General features: G+C 41.6%; 1 protein-coding gene and 1 long non-coding RNA gene across 6 annotated transcripts; both read right to left on the minus strand.

The window, feature by feature from the left end:
- Positions 1 to 1165: 1165 nt before the first annotated feature.
- On the minus strand, positions 1166 to 6707 carry LOC136475148 (uncharacterized). 3 transcript variants are annotated; one of them, XM_066472702.1, is made up of 5 exons: positions 5424 to 6707; positions 3943 to 4001; positions 2748 to 2832; positions 1778 to 2339; positions 1166 to 1357 (listed from the first exon to the last, which is right to left on the minus strand). In XM_066472702.1, the coding sequence occupies exons 1-4, from the start codon at positions 5467 to 5469 to the stop codon at positions 1780 to 1782; spliced, it is 750 nt and encodes a 249-aa protein (XP_066328799.1). In that variant the 5' UTR covers positions 5470 to 6707; the 3' UTR covers positions 1166 to 1357; positions 1778 to 1779. The 3 variants fall into 3 exon arrangements, with proteins under 3 accessions (XP_066328799.1, XP_066328801.1, XP_066328798.1); XM_066472704.1 differs by lacking the exon at positions 5424 to 6707 and having other exon boundaries at positions 2748 to 2814; positions 3943 to 4111; XM_066472701.1 differs by lacking the exon at positions 5424 to 6707 and having other exon boundaries at positions 3943 to 4111.
- Positions 6708 to 9752: 3045 nt separating this feature from the next.
- On the minus strand, positions 9753 to 12392 carry LOC136475149 (uncharacterized). 3 transcript variants are annotated; one of them, XR_010763107.1, is made up of 5 exons: positions 12041 to 12392; positions 11728 to 11957; positions 11590 to 11640; positions 10613 to 10712; positions 9753 to 10118 (listed from the first exon to the last, which is right to left on the minus strand). It is a non-coding gene; the product is annotated as an uncharacterized lncRNA (long non-coding RNA). The 3 variants fall into 3 exon arrangements; XR_010763105.1 differs by having other exon boundaries at positions 11728 to 12392; XR_010763106.1 differs by having other exon boundaries at positions 10613 to 10718; positions 11590 to 12392.
- Between the last annotated feature and the right edge of the window lie 4325 nt (positions 12393 to 16717).

A 16717-nucleotide genomic window follows, 5' to 3' on the forward strand; every position in this document is an offset into this window, starting at 1 on the left:
GAAGATGATATAATCAATACATTTATGTCTCTTCGAAAACGTCGAATAAAATAGTCACAAAAATAGCATTGTAAGTCTCTGGTTCTCTTTTATGCCTTATTTTAATTATTGATATGGCTTTTGAACTATTTATACTATACTTAGTGGATGGTTTGAACTTAATCCATGAATTTAAGCCTTATTGTGTTATTTAGTGCATATATACCGAATCATGTTGTCAATTTTACAATTATTACTGAATTGTTGAAATGGATTTACCGAATTATATATGAAAATTTTTTAGCGGCATACCCTGAGACAAAATCCTAGATTCGCCACTGCTTGCGTCAACATAAATGCTGCAAAATGAAAGTGGTGTGCACTTATTAAGCACAGGTGATTACCATTTTTTTTTTGGACAATGCATACGCGAGCTTTATTATAAACGAATGAAACTAGGAGGCACATTATATACAATTTGCCTTAGTTTGCATAGCTCGCCTTGCCAACTCATGCGCTACATGATTTGCATCTCTGCTGCAATGCTCAATAGAAATATCCTGAAAACCACTCCAAATATCATTACAATCGTCATAGATGGCAGCCAGAGTAAGCCGAAAATCCCTAGTCTATAATGTACTTACGCCCCTTGTTTGGAGCTCCAAAGAAAAATGAGAATTAGATCCAAACAGTCCGATTTTAAAATGAGATTTGTCTACCCCGAACCTGCTTATTTTCACTATGTAAAGACAATAATTACTTTGAGAATGGAATCCAAACATACCTCATTTCTTTTATCCAGAATTTAGATTCAACATTCATTATCTAGAATCCAAATTCCCAGTATGAAAATAAGATCTAAACTGCCCTCAGTGGTTTAAGAGAAATGACGCTGGTAACTTTTTGCGAGGGGAAATGTTATGCACATAAGGTTTCCTTATCCATTTTATGGAACTACTGCCTACCAGCACAACAGATAATCGATCATACGAGCTGTTTGGTTTGTAGAAATGTAAACACAAACGTAAATAAAATTGAACTGCCCGGCAGGAACAGATTTGAACTAGCTGGCCTTTACGTTTGCGTTACTGTGTAGGAACCAAACAGCTCGATAATTCTTGCAGCACATCCATCAAATTGGAAATTTCAAAATGGCAAAATATCATATGTATCAGATAAAGAGCTCCAGTGTTTATATTCCGTCTTATAGCATCTGTACTACTGACACTAACAAAACAAGTTCAGAACAAAACGAAAAGCCTGACAGATTGTTCGTTCCAATTACATCAGTCTGCTTGCAATAGCATTCACTCATTTCACATTGCAAAAGATTCAAGCATCGACATACAGGCTTCAGTTTGCCTATGTCAAGCTTACTCTACAGAAGATATAAGAAAAATCAAACTGTTAGAGCAATCCAATATGGTGACCGAAAGTAACAGACTGATGAAATGCTAGTCACAGGTGGTTCTCACACAAATGGTTTATAAGCATCATTATTTATAAGCAGGCCATTAAATGCAATCTCAGGTGATCAACACCAATGATGTTAGAAATGTTTAAAAATGCACTTCACAGTATCTGTATCTCCTAATTCATTAGCATTGACCAATGGAATGATTTTCAATCTTCAGTGTTTATGTACTAATATATAGAAAAAGGCATGGCCCAGATGATGATTTCAGTGATGCTAGATAAAATTTCCATATTAAGCATGAGAAATCTTTTGATTAGACATTGTAATGTCCTCAGGAAACACATTAATAAAAAACAGAAACAGCAACAGAACGAACATTACCTTTACGGATAAAACCAGACAGGCCTATCCTGCTCAGTTTCAACTTGAACAACCAATTCTTCAAGGTGATCCTTCAAGTAGTTGGGATAATCCATCTCGATTAACTCGCACAGCTCAAGGGCGATCAGTCCCTGAACTTTCTTGTTCTTCTGGAGTTGTTTTGCCAGTTTGGAAATTTTCTTTACTTTCTTCATGACCTTGGAAGTGATGCTTGTATTGCCTTTCCTATAAGCAAATCCTTTCCACGGTGACACATTGGGAAGCAGATTGGCTTTTAAGTCATCAAGTTCATCATTCGTTTCCGTCAAAGAAATGATTCTCCCAGCTTTTGGAAAGCAGCAATCTTTTGACCTCTCGTGCTTACCCTTTATCAAATCAAGAACCTCAGTGGACTCACGAAGTCTTTCCACTCCAGAAATACAAACTACCGTAGGCTTGTCCCTTTGAAGAATTGTCCTAATTTCAGGAAGGGTAAAGCAATGGAAACGGGCTGAGCAGACATTGAGGTCAATATTAAGAAGATGTGATCCATCTGCAGCAAGACTGCCGACAATTTGTTCATCTACACACAGTAAAGGGAGTATTTGTTAAACCTCCAATAGTGATAAATGTGAACATACTGCGATATTTAGAAAATCACGCAGGAATAACGTGGTCTGAAGTCTAAAATCTCTGAGAAGTATTTATTCACAAAAACACCAAACAGGAAAGATCTCTGTGAACATACTGCGATATTTAGCTATCTAGCTGCCGCTAGACGCAGCCCATTTAGCGGCTATAGCTGGCTAAAATCAGATATTACGATCACATAGTGGCTAAAAACATATATCCTAGCGGCTCCTCTACCCAGCAGCAATCTGTGTCATATGCTCATGGAAGAAAAAATCTGGAGTATCGACTAGCTGTAGGGTGACATAGCACGACACACAAACATGTAGATGGTGAGACGAGGGCAGAGGATGTGCCTTACCTTCATCAGAAAGTCCATGTTCAGAATTGTCCTTTCTCAGCTGGAGAGAATCTTCCTTCTCAGCATCCTGCAGTCGATCAGAAATCTGAGAAGCAAGCGGCATGAAAAACAAAGCACATGTAAGAATAATAACCAATTAAAAAACCTTTAAAGCAAGGAGATCAATAGCAGATATGGCCTTATGAAGACATGCGTTTCCAGGAGTTTGAGTTATCACATCCACAGCAGCCACTTAAGATTATACTCTACCACTTATGATTACAGTTCTACATGAAAGAAAACTACCAAATCCAGTTCAAAGCATATTAGCAGTTACACTATCGATCCCAGAATATGTAGTCTTCCTTGCCTCTTTTTTACCCTACCAAATTTTAAGATATTCTACAAACAGTGGATTCCAAAAAAAACACATAACCAATGACTAACCAGGTCAGTGTCGCAAGGTACAGAGGGCAGCTTGATAGAATCATGATCCAAGATACATATCTAGATACATTGTTTTTACTATTTATCTACACATAATGTATGTCCAAGTGCATTAAAAAACCTACGTATCTAGATACGCCAAAACATCTTATAATTTGGAATAGAGTATCAGTTAAACCTCCTATAAGGGTATGTAACATTCTACGGAGCTACCTAAATTATATATTATGTGATAAATGTGAACATACAAATAGATGTGGAGAGCTAATCACGCAGGAATAACTTGGTCCACTACCGATCCCAGAATATGTATTCTTCCTTGCCTCTTTTTGACCCTACCAAATTTTAACATATTCTACAAACAGTGGATTCAAAAAATCATAATGGCTACTCAATCCAAAAAAAATATACATCTGCCATCTTGATCCACGAATTGTCAGCGTCTCCAATAGCTGCTTTTTGTGTGTATGGTTGAAGAACATATAAAAACGGATGGATTGCATACATTATTAGCTGTCACAGTTCTGTAAGGTCTATGCCATACATATGATATCTTATAACAGGTAGCACAGGATGTTTTTTATAAGAAAAAGTTAAACATGCAGTTGCAAATACCCTATTGATGGATAGCCACAGACATGAACTTACACAACAAAGAAATTTTGCGTGCCAAGAGTTAGGGGAAGAGAAAGAAAATGAAGAAACCTTTAGAATTGCAGTCCAAAATGACAATGCATTTGCTGCTGAAAAAACATATCCAATGACTAACCAGTTCAGTGTCGTAAGACGCAGAGAGCAGCTTTATAGCTTCATCAGCGACTTCATCCACTGAAAATATCAAGGGAAATATATGATCCTCAAGAGACTGGAACAACAATTTCATTTAAAACATCTCTCAACAAGCCAGGAGAATTACAACAAAAAAAATGTAGACCATGATGATAATGTTATGGTTCAAACAATTCCAAGAAGCCCGTGGCCACCTCTATATATTGTTCCGCCACGACGTGCCCGGTAAGTAACCCCCACCCCAAAATAACCCGCATCTGCTCGCGCTCACCAGCTGCTCCCGAGTTCAACCAGCATATCCAGCAATGGATAACCACGCAGACGAAGACGAATGATCATCTCCACTGAAGTGTAAGGGATCTGCTTATCACTTCTGATTTGATGCTAATGTTTTTTGGGTCCGATCCCGTCTCGTGTGGTTTTTCAAATTATGTTACTTCAAATGATTTTGTGGGGTTTTAAGTCTCATATTTTTTCGGATGGGATGCCACATTTCGGGACTTCAAATGATTTTGTGCTAGGGTTCCCGATCCCGATCCTGTTCGTGGTGTTTTTCTCCGTTGGGCGTTAAGTTAGTCACTGATTTCCTTACGATTTTGTTTTTCCCGCATTATTTTCGGTGTTTCGATATTCCCCGCGTGTAGTCTTAGTTGTAGGTGGTTTTTTCGCCTACGTGAAGTTGGTCTCGTATTTGTTTACGATTTTATTGTGAGTGCGTCAATTCCAGTATTATTTCTGGTATCCCTTGCGCTTAATACATGCTATATGGGTTTTTAATCCATTCTCGCCCTCGCCCATCTCTGCTCGCTAGTTCATCTCGCATATCCAGAAATGGATACCCACCCCGACAAAGATGAATCATCATCTCCGCCGAAATATAAGCGCTCTGTCTTATCTGTTTTGATTTAATCCTAACGTTTGTGGGTTTTTTTGGTTTTGTGCTGGGTCTGATCCCGTCGTTATGTTTTTTCACATTATGGGATTTCATAGGGCTGGTGGTGTTTTCACCTTTGGCCGTGAAGTTAGTCTCGTATTTGGTTACAATTTTGATGCGAGTTCAATTTTGCATTCACTAGCCAAAAGCGTGATAACCTTCCTTAACGACGATCATCTCAGACACACCTAAGATTTTATTTTGATCCATGTTAGTTTGAACCATAACCTTCCTTAACGACTTCATAGTGAATGAAGAATCTTACTCGCATCAAAATCTTTGGTGTGTCTTAAATCATCGTCATTAAGGAAGGTTATCACGCTTTTGGTTAGTGAATGCAAAATCGAACTCTCATTAAAATCATAACCAAATACGAGACCAACTTCACAACCAAAGGAGAAAACACTATCAACCATATGAAGTCCCATAATGTGAAAACCCATAACGACAGGTCAGACCCAGCACAAAACAAAACAAAAAGCACAAAAGTTAGGATCAAATCAAAACAGATAAGACAGAGCCCTTACATTTCGGTGGAGATGATGATTCGTCTTCGTCGGGGTGGGTATACATTTTTTTGGATATACGGGATGAGCTAGCGAGCAGAGACGGACGAGGGCGAGCATGGATTAAAAACCCATATAGTTAAGAGCAGGAAATACCAAAATACCATAAATAATACGGGAATTGACGCACTCACAATAAAATCGTAAACAAATACGAGAGCAACTTCACGTAAGCGAAAAAACCACATGCAACTAAGACTAAACGCGGGGAATAACGAAAGACCGAAAATAATGCGGGAAAAACAAAATCGTAACGAAATACGTGACCAACTTAACGTCCAACGGAGAAAAACACCACGAATAGGATAGGGGGGATCGAGAACCCTAGCACAAAATCATTTGAAATTCCGAAATGTGACATCTCGTCCGAAAAAATATGAGACTTAAAATACAATAAAATCATTTGACGTATCATAATGTGGAAAACCACACAAGACGGGATCAGACCCAACAAACGATAGCATCGATTCAGAAGTGATAAGGCACGGGGATGATGATTCATCTTCGTCTGCGTAAGTATCCATTGCTAGATATACGGGTTGAACTCAAGAGCAGTTGGCGAGAGCGAGCAGAGGCGAGTTATTTTGGGTGGGGGTTTTACACTTCAGTGGGGATGATGATTCGTCTTCGTCTGCGTGAGTATCCATTGCTAGATATAAGGGTTAACCCGAGAGCAGCCGGCGAGAGAGCAGAGGCGAGTTATTTTGGGGTGGGGGGTTTACCGGGCACGCCGTGGCGGACAATATATATAGAGGTGGCCACGGGCTTCTTGGAATCGATGGCGTCGGGGAAATTAGCTAAGGCCCAGGCACAACCCACAATGGGTCGGGCCAGACGGACAAAATAACGGGCCGTGTTGGCCCGACGCACGACTGATCTACGCTATGCTGCTGGCTGCGCCGCCGCTGCGTCAGCGAGCAGGGTCCGCGACCAGGGCGAGGCCGCGCCGCTGCCGCGTCCGCGAGTAGGGCAGCAGGCTGGGAGGGCCGCGCTGCTGCCGCGTCTGCGAGCAGGCTGGGGACCGCAAGAGCTGGCCGGGGCCGGCCAGCGCCCCTCGCGTCGCCGCCCAGTGAGGCCGCGAACCGCGGCCGCCGCCCCCGTGTCGCCGCACGTGAGCTTGCCGGGGCCTCCGCCCCGCGAGCTGGGTGTGGCCGCGCCCATGTGCCGCCGGCTGGCCGTCGCCCTGGTGAAGAAGGAACGAAGAAAAGAAGGAAGCGGAGGGGCACGAGTCTATGCGGCGGCTGGGTGGAGGGATGGGGTTGGAGTTTGGCTTAGGGTTGTGATTTGATAATATTTATATATGAGATAGAGATGGCTCGGATAGGCAGCTTGTTCGGTTGGCTGGTTCGTATCGTTGGTGGTTGGTATCGTTGCTGGTTCACGGAGAAGTATTGCTGGTTGGTTTGTGTGAGAGAAAAATACTGTTTCGGCTAGAAATTTACGATTGTTTATGACAAGCCATAGCCAAATGAACAGGCCGATGGTTTCATGTTGATCGGGCCGCCACGCAGTTTCGAGGAAGCGGCCTAGTCATGGCCCATCTCTATGTGTCGGGTCATGCCTGGGGTGAACCAAAACGCTAGCCAAACCCTTCCGACAAAGCTCTCCTTGATAAACCACAGCTTCTTCATGTCACTAGCCATACGCAGATTACTTGAAACAGACTCCCTTCTCTTACAAGACACCTTACCCTATCTCCTCAAACATGTACTTGCTCATGTTCCTACGGTTCAGACACCTTTACTACTACTCGGTTGCCGCCGTATACTTGCTCCCCCACCGCTACCGAATGAGACTTGTCATACCAATAGTGCTTTTTCCACAAGACAGACTCGACTCACCCACTTTTTCCATCTACTGGCACTCCAACTCCTTTCGCTTTCACCTGTTCAACTAAGGAGAGGAATCAAATCAACGAGAAATACTATACTCAAAATTTTGAGTTGCGGAAGGAAAAGCGTGAAACAAACTCTCAACTCTACATGTTAGAGGGAGCTAAATCAATAGGTGCTAGAGCTGCTGCAATTGCTTTAGCTAGAGCTACTGTCGGGATTGGAAACGTTCTCAGTTCTTCGATTCATTCTGTGGCGTGAAATCCTTCATTGGCTAAACAATCATTCGGTTATGCCATTTTGGGCTTTGCCGTGCTCATAGGCCGCGGACCTTATGGTCATTTATAGGGTGCCCAGGTGGAACCGAACACATGCAAATGCTTGGGCTCAGGGCCGTCTCAAACCGTTTTGGATGCATCATGTCATTGGTGGATGAAAATAAAGTCGCACTCTTTTGCACCATATTTCTTCAAACTCTAAAACTTGACCTCTTGAGCGTCTCCAAGAGCTTTTCTAAATTTCACTCTCTAAATCATCATTTGGAGAGTCATTTGCATAAAAGTCGTTTTCTATATCTTTCCACTCTCCAACAGTTATTCTATATCTCATACGTACTGGCTAGCGAAAAATCCAGAATAGAAGATGTTATATTTAGATAACCATTTAGAGAAGCTCTTGGAGGGTAGGTTTTCACCAAAATCTCTATTCATAACATTTAGGAAGTATATAAAGAGTTTCTTGGAGTTGCTCTTAGAACTCCAGTAACCTCTTCGTATGATCATATCCTTCATAATAATTGGGGGCTCTTGTGTTCTTGTCCCTACTTTGACGTGAAATTGTGATTTTGCCCTCGTTTTTCTAACTTTGTGATTTTGCCCTTAACTGTAGCAAAGTCAACGCGATTTTGCCCCTGGTCAACGGTAAAAACAGGGGCAAATTCGCGTTGACTAGGGGCAAAAACGCGTTGACTTTGCTACAGTTAAGGGCAAAATCACAAAGTTAGAAAAGCAAGGGCAAAATCACAATTACACATGTGTGTAAGGGGCAAGAACACCATTTTCCCTAATTGATAACAATAGATATTTTTATTAAAAAATACATCCTGAGAACTTCTTTAATTAGATCTCCAAATATTGTTATCATTTATTCTGGATTTCTCGCTAACCAAAAATAGAGAGCGATGTTGACTCTCTAGAGTGCGCACAAGATATAGAAAAGTTTTTTTTTACAACAAGATATAGAAAAGCTATTGGATGGTGCAAAGATATATATAGAGAGCAGTTTTTTTTCTCAAATGACTCTCCACGTGATGATTTAAAAGAGTGAGTTTAAGAAATATACTTGGAGATGCTCTTAGAGCATCTCCAAGAGTTTGCTATCTCAACTTGGCATCCATATAATTTTGGCAAAACAAGAAAAAATAACCTCCAACAGTTTGGCAAAACAACTTGGCATCAATAGCAACTTGGCAAATCTTCCCTCCGCGCGCGCAAATATACGCGCGCGTATACGGCTTGGCATCCGGGGCTCTTCGTTTCTTAGCGGGGCTCTTCGTTCGCTTAGCGGGGCTCTTCGTTCGCTTAGCGGGCCTCTTCGTTTTGTTAACGGGTTTTTTTATTTTACCAAGTCAAAAATGCCAAACTCTTGGAGATGGATTGTTTTTTTACTTGGCATATAATTTTGGGAGTTGGCAAATCACAAGATTTGCCAAGTAAAATTTGGCAAACTCTTGGAGATGCTCTTAGGCCCTAAACCCTCAAAACCGTGTGAATTATCTCCATGTCTTGCTTTTGAAGTGGTTAGGTGGTATTTTTTAGTTAAAAGATTTGGTTAATATTTGACATGTTTTCTTTAAAAAAATAGAGGCTTAGAAACATTTTCTGTGGTTTAATAACCTCTTCAAGTATTTATCAATTTTTTAAGTAAAAAGGGACAGAACACCTTTGAAGAACCACTTTAAAACAAGTCAAGAAGAGAATTCGAACGGTTTTGAAGAACCACTTTAAAACAAAGTCAAGAAGATAATTCAAACGGTTTTGACTGTTAGGGGTGAGATGTTTGGTTTTAGAGTTTGAAAAGAAAAACAAAACAACGACGACAATTTGAGCTAAAATGGATTTTTCCCCCCACTAGGTGAAGTGCCCATGCGTTGCAACGGGACAATAATCCTATATACACGTGTAATATTTAGATGATGCAATTATGAATTATCTTAACAAAAAACACTTCATTCATATTTGTCGTCTTGATAAAATAGGTGTATTCATTCACTAATGCTCATGCGTTGCTACAGAGATAAAAAAAATAAACATGATAAGAGGGCATGAAAAATATATGGTGTTTTGAGACCACTTAGCACTACAATCCATCTAATATTAGCAACATGCTATTGAAACATGTTAAGATAGGTAAAATGTAGTTGTACACTGAGACTAACCTTCAGTGCGAGAGCGTGATTGAAACCACATGCACACAATGTGTGCCAAAGATGTAGGAATATTGCATAACTATTTCCAAATACATAAATTTCTAACTTACACAAATTTAGACTGTCTACTATGGGTGTTCTATCCATTACACTAAACAAATTTCTCAAACTATATAGAATTAGGTCGATGGATTATCCTGATAGACATCTATGAAGTATTCAAATACAAAATCCTGGCATTATATGTAATTTGAACTGGCCAATCAGCTGTCACCGGCTACACTTAGGCACTTCTGAAACTGAACTCCTCACAAACACAAAATGACAACATGCTCTTCCTTGTTGCAGTAGATGGGAATTTTGAGTTAGCTTATGAAGCCCTTGATGCCATCCAACCTGACATGCAACAATAGAAATTGGCCCATGCTTTGCTACGGGCTCATAAAATTTGGACAAAAAATAATATAATGCAGAACAACAGAAAAATGAATATATATCATGTGCCTAAAAAAATTGAATGTAACATATCATGTGTTAAAAATGTTCAATCAACTAATAAGTGGATAGAAGTAGGAAATGTTTTGTGCCGTAAGTCATTTGGAGTGCATTCATGATAATTAATCATAAAAGTATTTATACCGAAGAAGGCTACAGGTTCCTACATTCCAGCAGATTTGTGAGCAAACAATTATTTCATTGGAGGCAGAAGTAAGAGAGACGCTGAAGCCCTGATTGGATTCCAGGGGGGGGCACAGTGATTCAATGGACTGATGGAGGCAATAGAAAGACTAAAATTGCAGAGCTCCTAAGACTATAATCTACCTCAAATTTGAACCAAAACTAATGCTAAACTTAAAAGAGAGACAATGCAGAATGTCAATGATATATACCAGTTTGACCAATGCTGTGTAATCCCTCACATTCCCTGCAATCTGAATTGATGTCATTTGACAAAGGCATCCAAAGCGCACACCCCCTTCGATCGTATTTCTGCAACTTCAGTAAAGAGAGTTCTAAATGCCAAAAAAAAATATCAACACATGTGAAGTAAAAGTGAGTCATTAATCAGAAATGTGTGGACCCTTTATATTCAGGGCAACCTATAGGCTAACACATTTAAATTAGACAGAGAAAAATCATAACAAAATGAGTTTCGATACTACAAGAGCTTCAGAATATGGCAGACTGGTAAAGTGACATTTCAGATGGATCTATTTGGAAAAAAATCAAAGCAACATATTTGCAGAGTTATACATTCCAGCACAAACATATGTTGTATTTTCCATTTTATGGCATGGCCCACATTTCTGCGCCTCAGATCATGCAGAAAACAGAGTGTTTGTAATGGCAGCTCTACCAATCCACCAACCCAAATCAGCATAAATCAAGAATAACTCTAAACTAAAACCTAATTGCCACATCCATCAAGCATTCAAACCCTCATATTCTTTGTGTGAAGGAACATGGAAGGAAGCCAACTAACCAGCACAGCGGCAGAGGTAGCAACTTCCTTTTGGTCAGCTTCTTGTTTGTCAAGAGGAAAATGTTACTTAATGTATTTTTTAAACTACTTCTACGTCAATCTTAGCAAACCTCCTACATGCTTCAGATATACGATCAACTAAGATAAAAGCCCAAAACAGAGTCACGTGTTAGACTCCGACTATAATTTCAGTGTTACATTCTTATAAGATAGACAACGAACAGAACCCTAGGGGAAACTTACTAACCATCATTCCTAAAGAAATGTTGCTCCCACAACAAAGTCACTCTTGAATCCTAGGGACAACATACTAAGTATCATTCATAGGCAAGATGGCACGCTGCAGAACGGAAGAACTGAAACTGTACACAGCCTCGCACTCACCTTGGCGACAAACCAAGGCAGCAGCTTGCACTCGGCGATGTCTTCCCCAGTCTGTGCTAGTGGAGGCCAGCGCAACAGCAGCATCAATGAGATATATAGAGAGAGAAAATAAATCGAGGACGAAAGGAGCACATGAACCTTTGCTGCGGAGCCATAGCGACCGAATTCGCTCTTCCTCACATGAATCTACATGCAGGATCCGCGTGATGCGTAGACCTGCAATTGATTTTTGTTTTCTTAGTATGTGGTTTTGCTAGCAGTAAACAATGCTTCACCGGCAGATAACTCATTCCAATTTCAAGTCCTGATGGAGGTTGAAATAAACACCAGAAGACCGACATATTCCATCGCAGCTTGCCTCCCCTCGTCTACAGCCAGAGGGACCTGATAAGTAGTTTCAGAAATATACAGACTACAAATTTAAGATCTTGCTTCCAAGTCTCCAACTTACAATACCCCTCAATGTAACTGAACATTTGTTCATTTGTTTGGTGGGTTAGGTCCGGATTTGTGCGGTCCGAGCATAGTCCCTAATTGGGGCCCATCAACCTAACATGAATCAAACTGCCGGGGGGTGCAAGTGAATGAAAATCATTCCAATGTCTAACAGAACAGTAGCAGCAAATTGAGAAAGAAAAAAATCGATTGGAAACTCGAAGTAAAGGATCGTAGATGCTGCACCTGGTGACCCATGGGCATGACGATGCGGCAGCTACCAGCCCCACATCTACGGCCGGCGGACACAGCGGTGGGGCGGGGGCTAAAGCCCCTGTCGCAGCAGTGGAACCTAGGAGCCCCATAAATTTTTAGGCAAAGTTAGTGTTGAGGGCTGAGACTTAAGATTAAACATTAAACAACGGTGTTATTCAGCTCCCTAAAATATTTTCCGGGTCCGCCGCTTCTCGACCCGCCCGCACTCAGAGTTCGACCTCCGCGTCGACTACGCCGCCGGGTGCGCCACCGCCGAGATCGCCCAGCAACGCAGGACGGGGAGGAGCGGGGCGGCGGCAGCGCGGCCGAGGCACCGACGCAGGGTGAGCGGGACAGGGCAGCGCGCTGGTTCCGCTCCAGATGTGAGGTTAACCTCCGCGTCGACTGCGCTATCGGGTGCGCTACCGCCGAGGTTGCCCTGCTGCGGCACCGTTGCGGGGTGAGCCGGGGTAGGGCGCCGCGTCGGTTGCGTGCGATGGGCCTAGTTGCGGTGGCCTAGCGGAGTCACGGGCTCCCGACGTTGGGGACAGAGTCGCTATGGGGCGGGAGCACGACGTGTGTGGTGGGGGCGCTGATGATCGTGGCGGGGTGGGGAGGGGATTGGGGAGGCACGCGATGCAACCGCTCCCACGCGCGAAGGGAGCGGCGCCAGGCGAGGCGAGGCGCGGCGAATCGCTGCTGGCGAGGGTGATTAGCGCAGTTAATCAGGAGTGGGTGCAATTAGTTTAGCGGTGACGATGACATTTTTTAGTTGTATAATCTCCCTCTCCCACATCTCCCATCTCCTCCGCTCTCCCACAACTAAAAAGACTAAAGAGTGAATATTTTTTTAGTGCGACATATCGTCCTGCTGCGATCCTGCACACCTTGCTCCGCAAGGAAAGCCAACACAATCACCGCGGCTCCGCAAGGAATTGGCGTTCCTCCGACGTTGCTAGGCTTCAACGCAACCCCCGTGCGACGGCCTCCACTAGCCTTCCGCCCGACATCCCCAGCGTGTCGTTCGTCGGGTCGAGGTTGCCGCGAAAGCCCTGCCTCCTCTTCCTCCCTGCCGTGACGTCACCGCATCCTATCCCCGCACCGATGACATCGCCGTTCCCCGCTTGACGTTCATCAGATCATGGATTCAGGTGGGGCCAGCGATGCTGGCTCGTGGATCTGGTGTGGTGCCCTTTGAGTGTCGCCGCCGCATCCTATGCCCACGCCGATGACCTCGCCGTTCCCCACTTGATGTTCATCGGATCGTGGATTCGGGCGGGGCCAGCGATGCAGGCTCATGGATCTGGTGTGGTGCCCTTCGAGATCCGACGCTGCAAGGCTCGGCAAACTGCGGCCATAAAAGGTCCTAATATGGCTAGAAGGAGAGTGAATAGCCTATTTAAAAATTTACAAACCAACTAGAGCAATTTGATTAGTATAACAAATAGCGAAATGCAAACTTGCTCTAACTCTACAAGAGTTGTAAGCCACATATCCAACAATTCTAGTTGCTATGATCATTAAACACACAATTTCTATGTCACTACTCACTAAGAGCTCTCACACTTGCTACACTAAAGAGTTCCACTGGATAAACTTAAACTACAAAGCAAGCTCTCAATACTAGCTACACTAAAGAGCTTGCTACACCTAGTTTGCAAGAATATAAATAAGTGATGAGGGTGATTATACTGCCATGTAGAGGAGTGAACCATTCACACGATGAATACTAAATCAATCACCGGGAGAATACCAACGGGCGAGAGACAACCAATTTTTCTCTCGAGGTTCACATGCTTGCCGGTACGCTAGTCCCCGTTGTGTCGACCAACACTTGGTGGTTCGGCGGCTAAGAGGTGTTGCACGAACCTCGTCCACACAATTTGACACCGCAAGAACCTACCCACAAGTGAGATAACTCAAAGACACGAGCAATCCACTAGAGTTACCTCTAGAGTACGCACAAGATATAGAAAATGGGCTGGTTGGCGGCGGAGACGAATGGGGCCTACGTTGAGACAATAGACTCGGACGAGCCCACGCACGCATCATTGATTGTAATGTTGTGCCTTCTATTCGTCTACCCTAGTCATGGATCTAGCCTGCGGTCGGCTCGGCCGTCGATCCAGCGTGCCTCTGCCTCCATTTCTAACGTACTTGTCTAGAAAGGGAAGGGGATACGTTGGTGCCAACTGCGGAGGGCTGGACAAAAAGGTCGTTGAGCTGGCTCCGAGTCTTGTTCCAAAAATGCTCTGATTAAACTTATTTTTTTAAAATAAAAATAAGTTGACTTTGAATGACTTTCAGCTTTGGCTCAGCTCGTTAATTAAGCTCGGTTTAAAATTAGGTCTCAAACAGTTCAGGAGATAATGATAAATAGATTATGTCAATTTTTAAGAAAGCTGCAAAAAATAAAGATTATAGTTGGTTTGTTAGGCCAGTCCCAATGGATATTTTATGGAGGGTTTCATGCACGTTAAATGGGGTGACACGTCAGAAAAAGAGAATCTTTGCATGATTTGAGGAGAAAAGAGAAAGGAAAGGTTTGGTGGGGGTGAAACGTTTGGCCACTGTAACCAAGTCATTGGAAACCGAGTGAAACTCGCGTTGAGGGGGGAAAGTTTGTTTCCTCGATCCCGTGCGGCCGGGCTCGCTCCAGACGCGCGCTCCGCCCAGATCCTTCCCGGCGCCCCCTCCCGCCTCCGCCCAATCCACCTTGGCCAAGAGGTAGGAGAGGGACCAGAATTCTTCCGGTCCGAACAGTGCCAAAAATATTCCCGTGAACAGTGCCAAGCCAAATCCCGCGCTCCGTGAAATGGTGTCAGCTTTCCCGCGGCGCTGTTTCCGACGGCCCACGTAGCACCAGGTACGTTAGATTCTTTTTTTTTATTCTTCTCATTTCTTTTCTTTTCTTTTATTTTTTCTTTTTTTATTTTACTTTTTTCTGCTTCATAATTTTTTATATTTTATTTTCTTTTGTTTTATGTGATTTATTATTATTATTTTCATTTTTTAATGTTTTTTATCTTTCTTTTATTTCTTTTTCTTTTTTATTTATTTTTTCTTTTCTTTTCTTTCCTTTCCTTTTCTTAATATTTTTTCATTCCTTGCTTCAATTTACTTTTTATTTTTTGTTTTATTTTCATTTCATTTGACTTTTTCATTATTCTTTTCATTTTTATGTTTTTATTTTTTAATGTTATTATTATAATAATTATTGTGTTTGCTTTATTTTATTTTTATATTTTTAGTTCTTTTTTTGTTTTTCTTGCTTTTTCCTTTTCTCTTTTTGTCTTCATGTTTTTTTCTTTTTCTTTTTTCTTTTTCTATTTTAACCCTAATTTTTTTCTTGTTTACTCTTTTATTTTTGTATTCCATAAGATGTTACGATGTTCATGTACTATACATACGATATTCCATGATGTAATTTGTAATGTTCATGTAGTATACAAATTATGTTCTATGATGTATCGTGATGTTCATGTAGTACACATGCGATGTTTTATGATGTTTTTTGTGATGTTCTCTTAGTATACTTGTGATGTTCTATGATGTATTTTGTAATGTTCACGTAGTATACAACGATATTCTATGATGTATTGTGATGTTCATGTAGTACACATGCGATGTTTTACGATGTTTTTTGTGATCTTCATATAGTATACATGTGATGTTCACGTAATATATATGCGATGTTCTATAATGTATTTAGTGATGTTGTATGATGTACTTAGTGATATTCACTTAGTATACATGTGATGTTCTATAGTATATTTTAGGATGTTTGAATCCATGTGATGTTCTATAGTCTAGAATTTATTATTATTTTATTTGTGTTATTTTATTTATTTATTTATTTTTATATATATTATAATACTAATTCCATGAACCTAAAACTAGAATATTGTTCTTCTAAATTGAGAACATCTTTCTTATAAAGACGGAACAATGTTCTCTGAACCTAGAACATTGTCTCTGGTCAATAAAAGAAAATGTTCTATCTTAATGACATAAATGTTCGTTAATAAAATTTTATCTCAATATATCCATGTGATATCTTGTTTTGAAGGATTTATTGCAAGGAATATGATGGTTCGATTGGGTTCTAATTTGAACACTTGGTTTAGCATATATGATTTTTTTTAACTTCAAAAAGCATTATATATGTGCTGATGTCATCTACTTTGGATTTTTCTGCATGCAGCCAACCCAGAGCGGGTGTTTGTGGGTCGTATGATCGTATCACTACGCAATTGGGCCTGGTGTTTGTGGGTCGTATGATCGTATCACTACGCAATTGGGCCTGCTGACGCGCGTTCTGCATGTCCCGTGAAAATTATTAGAGCAAGTATAATAGCAGGCTGTAAGCCGACTAAATGCTGAGGTGGAGGAGAGAGGGGAGGAGAGAGAGCAGAAGCGGGCTGTAAGCTTACAGCCG

This window comes from Miscanthus floridulus, chromosome 8, assembly GCF_019320115.1.
Source record: "Miscanthus floridulus cultivar M001 chromosome 8, ASM1932011v1, whole genome shotgun sequence".
Taxonomy (NCBI): Eukaryota; Viridiplantae; Streptophyta; class Magnoliopsida; order Poales; family Poaceae; genus Miscanthus; species Miscanthus floridulus.